General features: G+C 36.1%; 1 protein-coding gene across 2 annotated transcripts in view; it reads left to right on the top strand.

Annotated features, from left to right (window-relative positions):
* Positions 1-18,186, top strand: part of PTPN12 (protein tyrosine phosphatase non-receptor type 12) — a 77,139-nt gene extending 58,953 nt beyond the window's left edge. Inside the window, exons 13-18 of one of the 2 annotated variants that reach the window (XM_062581582.1) lie at positions 5,443-6,407; positions 9,841-9,918; positions 10,930-11,018; positions 12,011-12,041; positions 13,022-13,138; positions 13,735-18,186. In XM_062581582.1, the coding sequence (XP_062437566.1) occupies positions 5,443-6,407; positions 9,841-9,918; positions 10,930-11,018; positions 12,011-12,041; positions 13,022-13,138; positions 13,735-13,796 (1,342 nt within the window). In that variant the 3' untranslated portion in view covers positions 13,797-18,186. The remainder of the gene's footprint in view (positions 1-5,442; positions 6,408-9,840; positions 9,919-10,929; positions 11,019-12,010; positions 12,042-13,021; positions 13,139-13,734) is intronic. The other variant, XM_062581591.1, reaches the window with a different exon arrangement.
* Positions 18,187-19,136: the final 950 nt, after the last annotated feature.

Here is a 19,136-nt window from a genome sequence, read left to right as displayed (position 1 = left end):
GAAGGAATAAGACCTTTCAAAATCTTCATGTTGTTATGTTGTTGTTGGCTCTAGAAGATGAAAAAAAGTAAAATAACTTCTTTATTTTTTTTTAAGAACAGGGGTTAACAGTTGCTGTTTTATAAAGCAGAAGGGAAGATGGTGACTAATGCTGAGCAGTACTATCTGCCAGCTTAATTTCAGGTGACCCTGCCTGAGATGATCCTTCCTGAGGAGGAAGATTGGTTTGCATTTTGACCTTAGGTTGTTTGTCTCCCATATTACTATCAGACCAAGCCATGGTAAATGGTAATGATTCTGCCTTCTGTTAGGTTTTATTTTTCTGAGGGCCCTAAGTCTACTCACTGAGATGGTATGGTGACATCTCATTTGCAGAGAAACAGAGCATTGTTATGTCTTAAGAGACTAATTAGGACAGGGAAATTTCAGTGGAGTTTTAATTTCTGCTATGAATTTTTGAGCTTACTAAACTTTATAACAGTCGCAGTATATATCATAATTTATAACAGTATAGGTGGAAGCCAGCTCCGTCTCTGGAATTATTGGGGGTCAAACTGAACTTAGTGTCACCTGGGATTAGTCTTTCCTGGGACATTCCCAACATGTGGTCTCCTTGCCTAGCTGAAGGATGGTCTCTCATCCAGTGTGGTGATTCCTGATCTTCCAGTGGCACTTGACAGTACACATTTATTGCTCTATTTCCGGCTTCATTAAATGGCAAATGATTTAATCTGTTTGTTTAATCTGTACAGAGTAAATTGCCTTCTTTGAGGGATAGGTTTGTTTTCTCTGTTCTCTACTACCTCCCCCCGCCTTGATCTTTGCTTCTCTAGAGGCTCTCAGAATGCATGTTTCGGGATGTTCTTTCAGCTTTCCTATCTTTCATCCTCCTCCCACTTTTTTTCTGTTAAACACATGATCTTGATGTGTGTCAATACTGATGGAATAGCTTGTTCTGGGAAGAGGTTAGATGCTTAGTTAGTTTGCCTTTCAATTGCCCACAGTCACTAAAAATAGTAACGTTTTTCCTGTGGCTCCCTCCTCTGCAGTGTTATGCTTCTGATCTCATCAGCACTCATGTGGCTAAGGCAGTTACAGTTTCAGAATTTTTCTAAGCTTGGCAATAAAGCATGCAGTGATGAGAAGACTGTGAAAGACCTCTTGGAGGTACTTAGGACAGATCATATATCAGGACAGATTCCAGTACATCTCATAGCTTGTTTGGTTCTTGTTTTGATGTAAATTCAACTAGACAATATGTACTAACTACCTGACTAAAATAAATATTTACTTGAGTAAATGGACTAAGTTCATATCAGTGTCCGGACTGGTCCACAAGGGGGAAGAAAACCTCAGACTACCATCCTTGTTAGATCGCCTGCTTGAGCTGAACTCATTTATTGTAGTTCAATATCATTATCTGAGTAGGTTGGAGAGAAAGAAAATCAAACTTGGAGGGCTGCCTCAGGTCTGCTGAGGGTACTTCTCCAGTTTGCAGTTCTGAGTACCAGGTGCTTTGAACCTTCCTGATTGTCCTACTAAGAGCAGTTTTTGAATAGCTAACCACTCGTACATTGTAGTAGTTTTTCTATAAACAGGGCTTTCTTGGCTGTCTTTATTCTTGTTAGTGATGAGATCATAGGACAGACGGTGTCTGCATTATCTTTAAATTTATATCTTCAGATTTGTAGCAAGTTAAATCTCATGTCCATACTAAGTAGGGATGAAATGCCACTAAGGAGTTTTTTCAGTATAAGCCAACAAGCTTATTCAGGGAGCATACTCATTTTTTAGTGCTTGCACTGGCTTGGGAAAGCCTTGAGGAAGGAATACCACAAACTATAACTTCTACTCTTGTAGGTTTCTTTTTTGTCTAAAACATAATTTTTAGCTGTTAAAGGTATCTTTTTATGCTAGTAGATCTCTTTGAAAATTATTCTTTTCACTTTCTTTACAAACCCGGTGTGAAGCATCTAGTTGTATTTGTTTTACAGAGGTTCTTGAATAGTATCACTTTACAGCCTTTTATGTTATCACCTTGTACTGCTTTTGTGTAATTAATATTTGCTGTACAATGTTAGAACACAGTTATTTGGGTTAATGAAGCTGTATTTGATGTCAACATAAAAAAAATAGAGAAAATATTACTCCTTATGTAAACATCACTTTATTCTGGGAATCACTTGGCTTTGGAGTTTATGACCTTTCTTACGAAAATCACTTTGAACTTAAATCTCAATGTCTTTGGGGGAATGAGGAGTTGAAAAGCATTTTGTTGGGCGTGCCAGTTTTCTGGCTGTTTTCAGCTTAAGGAAAGAAAAGGGCATAAGTAAGTTTTGATGTACAGCCTTATATCTAATACAATTTTAAATTGCAGTGTAGAAATATACATGTACAACTGGAACTTTTGCTCCAAGTCTACAAGAGATGTATTTGCAACTTCAGGATTTGGAGGGAGCATACCTTTAGTTGAACAGTCTTTGAAACATTTATTTATATATTCCATAGTTTATTCTAAAGTATCTGGGAAAATAGTTTGTTTTAATCAAATTTGATTGCAGAAAACTCTCAAACATAGACATAAAGGGCAAAGCAATTTGAAAGAAATGGAAACAAACTGAGAAGTAAACTCACAAGAAGGAAAGATACAACTTGCTTTCTATAGTAATATAGTACAGTGAGGATGTGTCTGCTCTTCTCCTAAGGAGAAGATAAAATGTTTTAGCAATTTATCTTTTCATCAAATTATGCTTGGACTTCTCTGACCACATCAAAATACAGTTCAAGAGTGATATATTCTGCTTCATTTCAAGCTCAGCAGAACCCTCTTTTGACATTTTCCTAAGAAAAAAGCTGTTAACTGGTTACTTGTTAGTTAGCAGTCTTTGAGTTGAATTTGGCAATTCAAAAATCCTTCTATAACTGAATATATACAAAAATACAAGGAATGAACAGAATTTTTTTTCTAGTAAAATGTATTTGTTGTAATACAATTTGTGACAACCTCAGTGAACTGCAGCTTTTTTCTCCACATGGATGGTAGTGATTTAATACTGAAGTACAATAATGTGATTGTCTAGCTACAGCCCACTTATGTAGAGTTTAATTTTCCTATTTTAATTATCAGAGATGATGTAGAGCTTAATATCTATTTTTAGTTGATTATAGCAGCTGCATTCCATGACCTTGGCATCACTCTTTATTTGATAATAGAACCCTCCAGTGTGCTGCAAGGAATAACCAGGGATTACTTAAGGATTTTCATCTGAACAATGGCCAAGTTTCATTTAAATCTGAAGTAAAGTGTGCTGTATTTTAATAATATTGTCCTTTTGCATTAAGGCTAGAATGGCTTTAGTTTTGCTTTATCTGCAATATATTCAATATTTTAGAACATTTAAAAACTTCAGAGCATCTTTACCACTTCATTTTGGTTTTGTTTTTTCCTGTGTACGTTTTTGGAGGAAAGTTCTTTTGGACAGATCATCTTTCTGAAGCATTTGGTATGCTCTAAGGCTCTTCAACTTGTCAGGATATTTTATTTCAGCAAACTGCAGCCTTAATTGGTTTCCATACTCCGAAAGTTTTTCCATTGGCTTTGCAGATTCCTTTAGATCATGTCAAGCCTAGTAACAATATCTTGCTTTCATAGACTACTGTGAAAATAGGCTGTGGGCACCTCAGGGTTTACAAACCATGCATTTTCAACAGTTAAGTAATTAATCTAATTGCTAGCACTCATCTTAAGATTATATTTTATTTTGAAATCTATTTAATGAAGGTGAATGGGTGCTAAATCTTTATATCAGATTTTGTTTAAAAACTCAATGGATAAGATTTGAATATATTTTCCCTGTAATAAGGTTTTTTCTGTCTTGCTACAAACTATTCTTTTGTTACAGTATACAGAGTTTGTAATTTCCAGAAGGAATAGCCATAAGGCTCAAGCTTACTTCTTTAAGTGTTTGCTTTAAAATTACTATTTTTGAAAATATTTGGGCCAAGTGCCAAACTCAGGAAATATTCGAACCCTTTCTCTCCTTGCAATGTCAGTTACTTCAGAAAACAATTTTTAAAACTGGCCATCCAATAATTGTTTTCATGAAAATTGTTAAACAAGTTGTTTCAGATATTTCTGGAGATAGTGGCATAGGTGGCACATGGTGAGCATTTAATCTCCGTTCTCCTAGGTTTTACACAAAGGCAGCAGAATACTGTCACAGTGGTCTGTCATCTAGCAGGTAGTGAGAGAGTTTTTATCTTCGTAGAAGTCTGTGCTTTCTGGCTTTTGGGGCATAGTCTTGAAGTCATTTGCAAATAAAAGCCTATTTCTTTGGAGAGCACCATGAACACCCCAATCCAGCTCTGCAGCAGGAGACTCAGAACCTTTTCCTGGAGATAAAGGTTAGACTACAGGACGTTCCCATCCCTTGAGAATAAAGTAAGTGGCAGACCTTGGGCTCTACCTCCCTTTCATGATCCAACAGCCTGAAGAGACTGAAACTCTCTTCCCAAAATATAATTCCATTCTATTCTATATCTATTCTTGTCACAGAATTGTTTTGTACCTCAGCTATTACTGTGTTGTTAATATCAGGTAATGAGAGGAATCGTTTTTAAAGGCTCTGAGTGAAAATGACTAATTCCTGTTTATATACAAGCCCTTGGTCAGCTCTGCAAGATGTTCATAGTAAAATATTCTGTATTTAATCTAAAAGTAAATTGACCATATGCAGGAAAAACTTCTCCCTTTTTCAAAATAGCGCTCTCTCTCTCTTTTTTTTTTTTTTTTTTTTTTTTAACAGTGCTTATGATGAACTATTGTAAGTGCTGTGACCTTGCTAGTATGCACTGTAGCTTGTATCTGTGTTCTACTGTGAATGTTGTTATACACCTCACTTCAGCTAAATCTGCCTCATTAGTCTTATGGCTATGGAGAAACTATCAAATATGCAAATATCAAAATCCTCCTAGAGATGGAGGGTGTGAAGGGAGATGTTTGGTACCAAACAGATTGTACTGCAGTTTATGTAAGACTTTTATAACAATTTTTTCCTAGCTTTATTGAAAACTGATTTCTGTATGCTGAGTTCTTCTGAATCTCTTTTTGTTAAGAAAGAAGTACTGGAGTTCTGCCACCAGAGGGCCTGAATATCTTAGAGATTCTGTGAAAAAGTCCTTCTGGGGAAGAATGTGAACAATCTTTAAACCATCAATGAGCATTAGTTGAGGCCTTAATGTGTGTCTTTGTGATAGTCCTTTGAAGGGCTTTTTGGCTGTGTTGATTTAGTTCCTGCCTGCCCCATTAATCAGATTTGATAACCACTGTCTGTATGAAGTAGAAGTGCTGCTCTGAGTTCAATATTGATATTCAAAGCATTACTACATTTATCTAAAATACTGTCAAAATATAGAAAACTTTGAACTCTTTTTTTTCTGCAGTTGCCTTGTAGAAGGAGATGCTAAAGAAGAAATTTTGCAGCCTCCAGAGCCTCAGCCGGTACCACCAATCTTAACGCCATCTCCTCCTTCAGCCTATCCAACAGTAACTACAGTGTGGCAGGACAATGATAGATACCATCCAAAGCCAGTTTTGCACATGCTTTCATCAGAGCATTCAACAGACCTCAATGAGAATTATAACAAATCAACAGAACATTCAGGGAAGAATGAAGTTAATGAACGTGCAGACAAAAGGCTGGAGCGCAACTTAAGTTTTGAAATCAAGAAAGTACCTCTTCAGGAGGGACCAAGAAGCTTTGATGGGAACTCACTCTTGTACAGGGGACATGCCATTAAAATTAAGCCTGTTTCATCCTGTGTAACTGATAAGAGCTTTAAGCCACAGGAGCAGATTTCAGGGGATTCATTTGTAGATGCTTCTCAAAACTCATGTATGGAATGCAGTATGCCACAGTCTAACACAGCCTTAATACCTTCACCAGAAAATCTACAGAGTCAACAAGTTTCTGATACTCCACCAAGACCAGATCGTTTGCCTCTAATAGAAAAGGGACAAGCCATGTGGTCACTGCATAGACCTGAAAATGCATTGCGTACATCAGTGTCTGAAGACACATCTTCAGACATCTTATGTCATGGTGTTAAATCAGTCTCTCTAGTATCAAATGCCACAGTTGAACTTCCTTGCAGTGATAAAGTTGATCATTCTACTCTTGCTGTTCGAGCACCCCTCTGTTTCACTAATCCTCTTCATTCAGATGATTCTGACACAGATGAGGTAAACTTTGACGGAGCCATGACCAAAAGCCCATCCAATATTTCAACCGCAAGTGCCACAGTTTCTGCTGCCACTAATACTGAAAACATTTCTGCCAGAAAAGTATTGCCAATGTCTATTGCTAGGCAAGACTTACCAGCTGCAATGTGTTCTGAAGATGGCAAAGGTAGGTTTCGCTGAATTTCCGAAGTGTTACTTTTTAATATGGTTGTATTTATAGTGTTGGACAATATAAGCTTCTTTACAATGAAATTTTCTAAATGTAAGTTTAAACAAACTAAGTAGTATGTTAGCTGCAGAAAAAGTCTAACACCTTTCCTCCCAGTTTTCTTTTTGTCCATGAGCTATATCTGATACATTTCTGGCATTATGAACTTGAAAAATTGCCTCAAATGCTTTACTGAAAGGTGTGAGTGCATTATTAATTGCTTGTTTCTGTGCTTACTAGATGCCCTGTTTTCTTCTTGTGCAGCAGTTGGCATTTCATTTTGTCTTCTGTCTGCTTTTGTCTTCTGTCTTTTGACTGCTTTGTTTTCACGTGTCTGTGTAATAATGGTAGTTTTGGTAAACGAGGCTTGGATAAGCATTTTTAAAACACAAATATCAACAACTCGTTGACTATACTGGTCCTAAAAATGTATATGTAATGTCTTTCATTGTACTAGTCTTTGAAGTTCCTCATGATTTGGCTTCTGCATTTTAACAGCGTTGTTAATAGGTTTAGTTCTGCTTTCCTCTTTACCTGTACAGGGCAGGGGGAGAGCAAAGTAATAATGCAGTTCATCTAAGAAAAAGCCAAATTCTGAGCTGGTAACTAGTTGAACCAGTGGTTTGAACAATGCTTTGAAAACCATTCAGATACTTCAAATCTTTAACTGCTTTTTTGAATTTTTTGAGCAAGCTTTTCATGCTCAAAAATGAGACAAGGCTCTGGTTCTGCAAAGAGCATGTCCTATATTGAAGGTAAAATGAATCCTAAATGCACAGAGTTAGATTTTGTTTAGACTGGGACATGTAGGTCAGAGGACATAACTGAGAAAAAAATAGGCTATATCAACTCCTTATACAAAATCTAATAAAGAAAGAAGAAAGGCTGTGGAGGTTAAAGGATAATATGTACTTCTGTATTTGGATCTGATGCTTGCACTAGGAGCTCTTCACAGCGATGGCCTTACTTCAGGTGTCTCTGTATTTTATATGACTTTTTCTGATGTGGGATTTGGGTTTCAATTTATGATGTGGGTAGGCTTACTTGCAAATACTTGTGAACTGAGTTTTCATCAAAAGACAGAAATATGAGCTATTTACAGCTTTAAAATGATCTGTTTCTATAGATTAGCTGATACTAATTTATTTATATATGTGAAACAACAGTTGCACCTTTGCAGTTTTAATCCTGAAACTCTTTAAAATCCTTTACATAGTAGAGGCCAAGTCCTTTACTGCATAGCTGCCTTAACATTTACACCAAGCAGTCCTCCTTGAATATTTAGTATAGTATTTTTCCAATATTGCCAGATTTTTTCCTTGTTTCCCAGGGCAATCACTGTCTGTCATTGTTTGAAAATTGTTACTTCTGTACTCATCTCTTTATGTAGATGCTAAAAGAATATACAAATAAAATCTAAATGATATATTATAAATATTATGATAAAGAATGAGAGAAATGTCACTCGGAACACATCAAATGTGTATCAAAAACATTCTAAAATGGCAGTACAGACTTTGTAGAAGATATGCTACTGGTATGCAACAGATTTCACAGAAATGGCTTAATTACTTAAATGAAGATAAAAATTAAATTTTTATCATTTATCTCTTTTTTTGAGGGTTTTTCTGTTCTCTTTGTAGTATCCTAAATGTATCCATTTTAAAGTCATATGCAGGTCTTGTAATCATTCTCAAATTCAAGAATCTAGGGTCAGATACTTTTGCACTCGTGGTCCTAAGCCAAATTGTACAGTGTTTTTTTTTTTTTTTTTTCATTTTTGTACTGTTTCAGGACTCTTCTGTCTGAAACTTTAGATGTGGGTGGAGTCATCAATGAAGCTAGCCTATGAGGTTACCAGTGCATTAGTTAATGACAACAGTTGGTTTGCATGATCTTACCACATGATTACTTTTTTTTTTCATAACTGAAGTTAAATGCAAAGTAATTGGCTCTATCTTGAGTTCTATCTTTCACAATTAGTCCAGGATAGTTTGCTTCATTGTAACTCTATTTGCAGATTTGACAGAGATTGTTCCAATAATTGGCTTTAAAAAAAAAAAAAAATACAGTAAACATGGAATTAGCAGCATTCCGGGAGCAATCTCTTTCAACACTGGCTTGTAAAACCTGATTGAGTTCCTGTACCTGCTGTTGGCATGGTGACAGTCATAGCAAGCTTCATGGCTTCATTAGTTTAAAAATATCTTCTTTCATGAATATGGTGTAGAATACAGTGGCCAGATGAGATCTCATTCTCATGGCAGCAGTTACCTTGAAATATTTTAAACCTTCAATTTCTCCTCTAAATTTCTTAGTAGAAGTGGGGCTTCTGCTGTCAGAACAACTCGTATAATGTTCTCTTGAGCACCAAAAGGAACAGGCTGTGGACAGGATTGATTATCAACAAGGCTCAAGGCCATCTCCTCTGGCTCCTCTCTGCCGTTACGGCTGTGAAACCTCCTGCTGCAGTGTTTAATTAATTTACATCTGTGGTGTGGGAGCCAGCCTGGATGGGCCCTGAGATAGGTTTGGCAAGCTAACTGAGCCTTTGGATTTTAGTTAAGTGGTTCATGTGAAGCATCCCTTGAACTAAATGTCACACACTACAATCCTGAAAAGCAAATTGCTTAATATACTTGCACTTTGCAGTCTATTGCCATGCCATGTCAGAGGTTCAGAGGTAAGTATGGTTAGAATCACTTGGAAAAGAAAAACAAAAATCATTGCTTATTGGGAGTAGGTTCCTATCTTCAGCATAACAGAAGATTACATACATATTTCAACAAGCTTCTTTCTGTGGTTTGGGAGCAGTGACTATGGCAGCTTCATCCATGGTTCAGTTGGTAGGCACAAACTGTGTATAGTTACCACCTGTATCTGCACAATAGTTCAAGAAGGCAGTGTGTTCTGCTGCACCTAACTCTTGTGTTTGCATTGGCTGCAGATAGACATGTAAAGAACTGCAGTTAAATTACAATAACTGCTGTGGTTATAGTTATTAGCACTTAGCTCAAGAAGCAAATGATACCTCTCCAGCATAGGTTCTTCTGTTTACATGCTGTTGCTGAAAGAATGAAGAGAAGATGTTTATTGGAGATGCTGAGTTTTCCTCTAAATGCTTAGACTAGAAATGTATTCTCTTTTCCCTTCCTCTGTCACACAGAGGTATGTACGTTATGGTACTAACCCCATAATGCAAAGTGATCACTGTACCCAGGGAGTTAGCATGGTAAAATAAAATGTTTTTATAACCATTCCTATTCTCCATTTGCGCTAAACTTCCTACCAATTTAGCAAGATCTCACATAGCAAAAAAATTAACTTGTAAAAATTTAGGAGAATAACTTAACTGTGTTTTTAACCTATATAAATGTGATATTTGATTTAGATGCTGATACTAGTGAAGATTCCTCTCCCCCGCTCCCAGAAAGAACACCAGAATCATTTGTATTAGCAACTGAACAGAGTGAGTTTTTTCTTTTAGTTATGTGATAGTTAGGAATAAGATGTTAAGTGCATTTCAGTGTTGTATTTGAATGCTTCTGTTGTTTTGGAGAATCTTAAAGTGTTTGAGAAACTGAGATATTCAACAAAATCTAACACATTTGATGGCTTATTTTGAAGTTGATTGGAAACTTTTACAAGCCCTTGAATATAGTCAAATTGTTCCTCTGCTTCTGAGAAAGGAAGCTAAATGTTTTGTTTTGTTTTAAGTATATTAAAAGCTTCAGTATCAATTTCAGTGAAGATGGTTTCCACTGTGAACAGTATGGAAAGGAGATAAAAATATTTTCAGTTAGGAGATTCCCTGGCAATTTCTACTGTTCCCAGTCAGGGAGGCGGCAAACACATGAATGGTGCTTATCAGATTCCCCTTTCCTGCACAAAGAATAAGGGAGAAGAGAGGGTGAAAAAGGAAAGATTATGGCATTTCAACTAGTGAACAAGCCCAGTTTAATTTTAACACTGTTTACTGTGCATCTATCTGCAAAGAGTAGTTGAAAGAGGAAAATTGACACCTAGATATCATGTGCTTTTATGTTAATGTTTCATTCATCAAGCCAGGAATGGCAGAGTATTAAGGATGATGAATAAAAATTGAGTGTTGATGTTTGGTATCTTCAAAAAGTTAGTATGTGCAATAGATATTTACTGAGGTTTTTGACTTAGTGTCACTTTTCCAAAAACTTTTAGCCAGGCAAGTTAAAAAAAAAAATGTTTTTCAGTATAAAAAATGTTGCAGTATTCTAAATATTTCCTGTGATCATCATAAACCTGGAGAGTTTAAAGCCAAAGTGATCCTTCCTTTGGACATAATACTGTGGAAAGGGAATAATAGTTCTTGGACTTCTCTTCTGTATGAAAGCAAGAAATAAAACTCTTTATAAAGTTGATCTATAACACGTTTTTAATGCTGTTAAAAAGCCTCATCATGAATAAAATTCAAATATGTTGAGCTTGCTTTAATTTTTTGTAGACACACCCTTGCCGAAGCCAGTTACGATTGCACAGTCTGAGTGGAGCATACTACATGATCAGCATCTCCCTGAGCGAACAGTCTCTGCAGTAAGTAGAGGTCATAAGCCTGTACTGATCATTCTTTTCTAGTTTGGCTGGAAGCTACAGTAAAAAGTCAAATACTTATATATGAAAAGCTGCAGCTGTTGCCGATCTGTAGGTAGCTAGTCTTTGCGCTGCTTTAGCTGGTGAATTGATGTGTTGAGAACATCTCTTCTTTACTAAAAGACAATCTGTTTCTCCAAGTTAACTTTAGTACACATTAAATTATAGTTTTGTTAAAAAGTGTAAATATGCTGCTTTGACAGAGCATAATCTCTGCCCTTAATGTATAATAGCTTAAACTTAGATCATAGAATAATTCAGACTGGAAAGGACCTCAGTAGGCATCTAGTCCAACCTCCTGCGCAAAGCAGGCTCAACTATGGAGTCAGGGCTTTGTCTAGTTGTATCTTAAAAACATGCAAGGATGGAGGCTACACATAGACTCTGGGCAACCTGTTCCACTGCTTGAAGGTTTTCCCTTCTATCCGTGTTTATTTTAAACAATTCCTCTTCAGCCCATCAGGTTTCGCATTTCACATGTCAGTACCTTTCTCATTGCTCTACAACGTGAAGTACAAACAACTGGTAAATTGAGAAGAATATGAACAGTCCCTTACAGTCCCATCTTTTTCAACATACCTCCAAATCACTTTAACAGCTGCCTCCATTAAATTAAATTGGCAAAAAAAGGTAGATACAAATTTTTAAGGACTACAATCTAGTGTGAGAGATCTTAATTCTGCAGATCTGTAATGTGACATGATCTTGTTTCTTAATGAAATTTTAATTAAAGGTTCAGATGGTAAATTTTATATTAATTACTATAGCATCATTTTTGGCAGTGTTATAGCAAGTCATAAAGGTAGGAGTAAACAGATATTTCCCCAAATTTTTGTATTTTTTAAAGATGGGATGGTTTTCTTCATCTTTGTTTCTATTTTTTCAGTATTTTGGAAGCATTTTGTAGAACTATTTGAAATATTTTTTATTAACAGGGTTTGAAAACAGCTTCACCTGTACTAGCTGGTAAGTAACTGATTTTTTTTTTTTAATGAAAGACTACTTTTTTTTTTTAATTTGTTGTCAGTAACCCTTTAAGAGGGTTAACTTTAAGAGGGTAACTTTTAAAGTTACTTGAACTTTCCAAGTTCAAGTAACTTAACCATTTGAAGTGATAGTATTTTGACTTGGAGTATTTTTAATAGATTAGAAAAAAAACAGTTTCTTTTTCTGGAAATTCAAATATTTTATGATCTAGTATTGAGATAAATGTATAAATATGTGATTACTTTAAAAGCTACTTCCAACCCAGGATGCTTTACTTTCATTGGCAAATCTTTAAAAATTGCAGTAATCTTGCACGAAGCTAATCTTGTACATAAAAATACATGTTTTTCTTCTGAATAAAATTTGGCTAATTTTGGCTTTAGCTCTCAAGTATATTAAGTAAATTTTCAAAACATTGGCATTTCTGATATGACTGTTTTTGAAGTTTTATTTTTCCAGTGCAAAAAAGGTCTAATTTGAAAATTAATATTAAAAAGAAAATCTTTGGTACACTAAAATAAAGATTGAAAATATTGAATTCTGATTTATATAATAATGCTTTTCAGTTTAAAATAATGCAAAATATTATTTATCACGTGTTCTTAAGCACCTAATTCAGTTTAGAAAAAACATGAGCAGATGTATTTGTAGTGATTTATTAAAAGGTATGGTCAACTCTTGCTAGAAATAGAAACTACTTGTGATTTTAAGAATCCCTTCAAGCTGATTTAAGAAAATCCGTATCTGTCAAACAGGAATATGTCACTAATTGCTGAATATCTGCATCATATACAATTTTGAACTACATTATCAAGAAATGAGTAAAATTGCTTTTTAACTTTTTTGTAAACACTATTTGTGCAAGTTGTGTGTTGGACTGAGCTTAACTTAATGTAACTTTCATTTAGTCAGTATTTTGTGTGAATGTTATTTTTAAGATGTATGTGTATGTTTTCCAGATCATCCTGAAGGAAGCAACAAAACACCAACTGATGTTTTACCTCAAATTTCTTTTTCTGGTTCCGCTGATACAAGAGGTCATATTTCAGAATTTCCTGCAGAAGTAACAGATATTGGTAATTACAGTTCATTCATAATTGACCACTTGATAATTTAAACAAAAGTTTCATTAACGGTAATATTGTGGATAGCTGCCACCACCACCTCCTCCAAGGTGTTCAGGTGTAGAACCCAGCCAAACAAGCTTGCTTTGTCTCTTCAGCATCACTTGTAAGAATCATACCCAGAATGAGTGATTTAGGCACTTTCATTCATGTCCTTACAGTCTCTATGAAATACAGAATTAGTCAGTTAGGGTGTAATCACTGCAGATCTTTGAAAACCTTCAGAAATAAGATCTTGGAAGATTACTTTGGTATATAGGGAAAGAAAAATAAATAAATAATACAAAGGCTATAATACTGCATTTATTGAAAAGTACCTTCCAAGTGATATTTGAACAATGAAATGTAAGTATATCCAAGTTCTTCATGGTGGTATTTCCTGTGGCCTTATTGCCTTGAGAATTCTTAATACTACAAAGTATTTTTCTAGCCCTGGAGATAAACCTCTTATGTTAGAGCTGGAACATCTCTTACAGTGATTCTTCTGAATCTTTGAGAGATTGCATTGTATAAGTTGACCAAAGTATTAAATATTTTTGTTCCGTTAGGTTTTGGTAACCGCTGTGGAAAGCCAAGAGGACCAAGAGAGCCACCTTCAGAATGGACATGATCCAAGAACCAATGGACATACTGTCAATAAACTATACTGGAAAACTCAAATGCCGCTGAGAATTAGAAAAATAGTGTTCCACTCCTTCAGGGGCAACTAACGCAGAGCAGTGTAGATCTAACTGCAAAATGGTACACTTCTACAGTACATCCCACATAAAACCTTAAACATGGTTCACAACAGTGGATTCCAGTATTACAACTTAACTTTTTGCTGGGGCCATCTACCTGCCTTATTACACTTAGGAGAAAGTATTACATATGATTGATTTTGTAACTTCAAGTATTATTGCCTTAATGTCTTTTAACCCTGTTACACGCTGCTTGTAGACATATGTTAATATAGTAATACTTTTGACAGATTGTGTTTATGGACTACTTTTTGCTAATGTTTGATTACCATGTATGCATTATTTTGTATATGTACAGGGCAAGTAAGTATATAATTTGATAAAGTTGCAATCATAAAATATTAACAGAAGATGTAAGAAATCTCTGCATGGTCTAAATTTTTGTGTACCTTATTTGTAAATTATTTGCCCTGAAGTTTTAGAAAATAGTTTCTGGGGTTTTTTACAAAAATTGCTGGACACACACAGCCAGAATTGCAGGTTAGCAGAGATAAAGATTGTAATACATTTTGTAAATTGTAAGCAAAAGGTTATTTTTATATTATATACTGTTTAATTGTCAGACCTAATTTGTTCTGGTTTTCATCTAATCATGGAGATTCAGTAAGTGCCTTGGAACAATATTGAATTCTCTTAGCCTGTGTATGTTACTTCAGTGTTTCGACTTCATCTGGAATTAGATTATCAAAAATATTTGTATGTTTCTAGTATATTTGACCTGCCAGTAAAAGAGAAACCATTCTGCATAACCAACACTCCTCAGTTCTCATCTTAATGTTTCATCAGTGGCAATCTGTGGAAAATTTATCTCTAGTAACTTTCTGTAATAAGTGTTTTACAATTTTAATATGGTGCATTTCTAATTTGGGTAAACCAGGACACGTTGGTAAAAGGACTGTTTAAATACCACTGTCTTCTCTCACACTGATAAATCTCTGTTGTTCAGCAAGTGTGTATGTAAGAAAGCAATTTATATGAAGGTTCACACAGAGCCCCTGCAGCTACACTGTACCTTGGCAATTTATTATGCCAAGAGTTAATCCTTATAAGGATTCTTCGCTTAAAATTTTCTGTAATAGAATCTTTAAATTAAAGAAACTCCAAAATCTCTTTATGGGTGTTTTTACTCTTATGAAAAAAACGTATTCAGAAGCAAACTAAAATAGTGTGAAGGGTGGCAGTAAGTCTTAGTTTATAGATCTAGTACAAAAAAATATATTGACTCTCTGGAATTTATTTTCAGTAACTACTTAAGAAATTCTGGCTAGCAATAATGCCAGAAAAGTAAAGATGAATGTTTAGAGGAGAAATATTTATTTCAAATAGTGAATTTACCCATGTGTGGAACTACCTATTAATCTGAACTTTAGCCAGGGAAAGATGAGGTGTTATCGACTACAGGTAACGTTAGGGCTTGTCTGCTAAGGGAGACTTACACTCAGATATCTGCCTCGTTGAAACTCCCACGAGGTACACAGCCTGCAATTACTGTCTTTGACTGTGGAGTAATTGGCCTGCATTTGACACATACTACAAGCTGCCTAGCTGGAGAGCTCTCTGAAGGAACTGAACGCTCTACAATACCTTAACTTGCCATGGATATGGTTTTGCAATTATGCTTAATAAATTTCTCAGTGGTACGTGCAAGTTGGGCTAACATCTATCATCTGGCTGCCTGCTTTGTAAGCAGTTCGGATAGATAGCTGTAATGTCGTGCAGTTGGCAGAGCAGAGGGGGCCTGAACTTTGTTCCCCTGCGCGTGCGTTGAAGAAGGTTAGCTCTGACTGCCACCCTCCTAAGGACCTCTCGCATTTTTGTAATGCGTCACGTGCTGTCAGTGTCACTGGAACAGTCCAAATTGTTATAAAGCTATAAAGAAAATTTCCAAATACAGTTTAGATGTATAATTAAAGGGTCATTTCCATATTTTTCTAGTAGAAAAGTGTACAGATTGTAGATACTCCAATTTTCATATTTGCATTTCACTTAGAGCAATGGCTGACAAAAACGTGTCTGTGATATAGAAAGGCCATCTGGAAAACATATAATTACAGTACCTTCAGGTTTATATTTTTTTCTTAGATTTGCCTGGATTTTGTATAGTATTTCAGATTGTTCACTGTAGAAAATCTCAGGTTTTGTTTGTTTCAGCAGTATGAAACTCAGATTGTCCTGTATTGACCTTTGTGTCCTTTGACCTGTTTAACAACTCACTGTTATCTGCTTATATTCATCCAAGTGACATAGTTTCACCTATTTTTTTCATTTCAGGTAAACTGACAGATTTAAGTGTAAAGCATAAGCTGCACTATGTCATTACTTTCTAGATTCACATTTGTGGTTGGTACAGAGTTGTATGCATGGCTGGGGGCTGTATGCTGGGTGATTCCCCATCATAACTGTAGAGTGTTACCCAGTCTATCAGCTGCTGCTTCAAAAAAGTGAACATTTCTTTGCTGTGGTTTAACTGAAATTGAATCAGAGGGGTTTAGAATATTCTATTGCAGTTTGCAAATTAACAGTGAATACAGATCTAGACCAAGTAATCTTTTTAATATGTATTGAAATCCATGGTAGAATATTCTTTCATTCGTTCAGCTGCAGTCTTTTGTGCTCTTTTCCCCCAAAGCAGTCTTCAACTTCGCTCTCAAAACTGCAGCTTTGATCAGATGCACAGCTGATCACCGTAGCTCAAAAACCAGTCACACTGTTCAGCCAAGCTATTTTTATTGATAACCACTGCACTGGCTTGTATGTTCATTGGGTATTATACTTATTAAATGGTCTAACTGTGCTAATATTGAACAAAACAGTCACTGAATGTCACATGAAGAGAAAAATTAAAGTTCTCTATGATTTGGAAATGTAAATACCCTTGAGTCATGGAAGGAAGCTGGCCACTGCTAACTTCATTGGCTATTTCTAGTTAGTGGCATTTTTAGGTTTTGTTGTACTGATTTGGCGAGTTGTTTCCTACTTCTTAGTGACTCAGTAGAACATTACTTCTTATTTGTCTATTAGTGAAGTCTGTAGTATTTTCATGCAAATTTCTTTAAAGAAGTTTCTAACTTTGTTCTGTGCAGTTGCTATGAGAAATCTGGAAAGATTGCTTCTGGGGTTTCTTGTATATTGAAGTCCTGGATTTGTTTGGAAACAAATCACTAAAAGAGTGAATGCAGATAAACAGCAATTTAGACAGCATAGTGGCTGGGCAGTACGCGAACTCCCGGCTGCTGGAGTACTTGCATTTAGCTCTGGATGATACTGTCTTTAAGCTGAGTGTTCTGACACTTGAACACTTGTGTATTTGCATGTGAGCATTAAACTACGTGTTGGAAGTTGTAATTCCCACTGTGCCACACAGCATTTGTATGAAGTGGTGACGTATGCTTTAATATATAGTAACTAAAAATTTCATGTTTTTCAAGTAATATTACCATTGCTGTGGAAATAGTTTATATCAAGGTCACTTAATGCAATGTATCTCATTTATTTCATGTGCTTCTCACATATTTGATAATATTGTACTGTTAGCAACAGATGGCTGTTCCTGTATTATTTGGGGAAGATGGAAGGAGAGTTGTCCAGTATTTAAAGCCACTTTCTTTAGAGCCTAGAGTGGGCTTTGGGCTGCAGAGAAAGAGCTAGGCAGTGCCTGTACCTTGGCGCGTCTGCTGTTCCCTGTGCCTGAAGATCGAGTTAAGATGGCTGCACGAGTGGGAGAAGATTGGGAGAGATCCGTTGCGATTCTGTGGCCCATGGCAGGCAAGCCACCTCAAACCCAGTCGTAGCCATTCATAATTTATTCAGCTCCTGATTAATGTATCTACTTTATGCAAGATAGTTGGGCAATTCTGACACTTGGTCAGAGCAATTATGATTGTTAAAGCAGAGAAATAACCTGGTAAAAGTAAAGATCATAACACTGGAGTCCAGGAGAAAACAGTATAAAAGATGCTTTATTATTATTTGCAATCTGAAAACATTAATTCTTTGTACTGCTAAATCACAGAAGAAACAGGAGCTGAACCTTAGACCTTCTGGCTGGAAGAAGAAGGGGATGGATTGTCAGCATCCACGGTGTACAGCAAACAAGACTACTCCTCCCAGTCTGATTTGGCAGTTTAGCTGGGTTAAGAAAAGCTTACGAGCACTGGGAAGGATATAAGGTATAATGACCCAGGCATAAAGGCTTTTTGTTATGTTGATTTGTACTTGCAGAGGAGGAATAAATGAATAAAAAGAACTTTGAAAACCCTATTTGAGTTTAGTAGCTGACTTGCTGGCTTACACAACACTGGCGTGAAAGGCCTTACATGCAGCAAATGCAGCTGGATCCGGAGGCGGAGTAGTAGTGAGGTTGGGAGTGGAAGGGCAGCATCTCCGAGGAGGTGAATGACGCCCTTCTGCCCAGTGGGAAGGACAGAAGGGCAGGGCTGTTGCCCGAGAGGGGCATTCAACGGGAACCGGGGTACTAAAGATCAGTTTGCTCTCAGGGGAGCGTGTGCAAAAATGTAAGAATTCAGTATTATGATTTTTGACAGAAGAAATAAATTAAGCAAAATATGATCATAGATGTTTAAGTAGTACTTACAACAATTTGTTTTGAATTCATAAACTTGACACCTATATTGCAACTACTTTGCATCCCTATCTTATTCTTAACCTGTCAAAAAACTTCTGGCAGTTAACAAATGAAAGCACAATCTGTACGGAAACAAGCCAACACTGGCTGGTACATTTTTGGGAAAACTGATGAACGCGCCAAGACAGAAAAATCTTACAGGTAATTTTTCAGTCTTAACTGATTTTTTTTTTCAATTTTAACCTTTCAAAATGATTTGAGTAAGTAACAGTAATTATGAATACAAACTGCCTTTATAATGCAGCAAGTTGTTTGAAATTAGTGAGTTCGTAAGTTTTAATACGCGGATGGAAATATGTTAACTAAGGCAATCCAGTGCCTTAGGCAGTAATAAATGCACAGCCCTACCTGGATTTTGTTACAGTCAGACTGAAGTCTGATTTGCTGAGCAGCTATGTTTGGTTAGTTTAATATATTAAACTGAGGAAGTACTGCCTCTTCTCCCTTCCCTCTGATAAGAGAAATACTTGCAGCTTGACAGACTGAACTGGCTAGTGATACCTCTTGGGTATACAGTGGCTGACTGACTGTGTAACCTGTTACAGGGGGTTATGAAGTGAAGTAG

The sequence above is a fragment of the Rhea pennata genome, chromosome 1 (assembly GCF_028389875.1).
Source record: "Rhea pennata isolate bPtePen1 chromosome 1, bPtePen1.pri, whole genome shotgun sequence".
Classification (NCBI taxonomy): Eukaryota; Metazoa; Chordata; class Aves; order Rheiformes; family Rheidae; genus Rhea; species Rhea pennata.
This window is presented reverse-complemented; position numbering and strand designations above follow the sequence as displayed.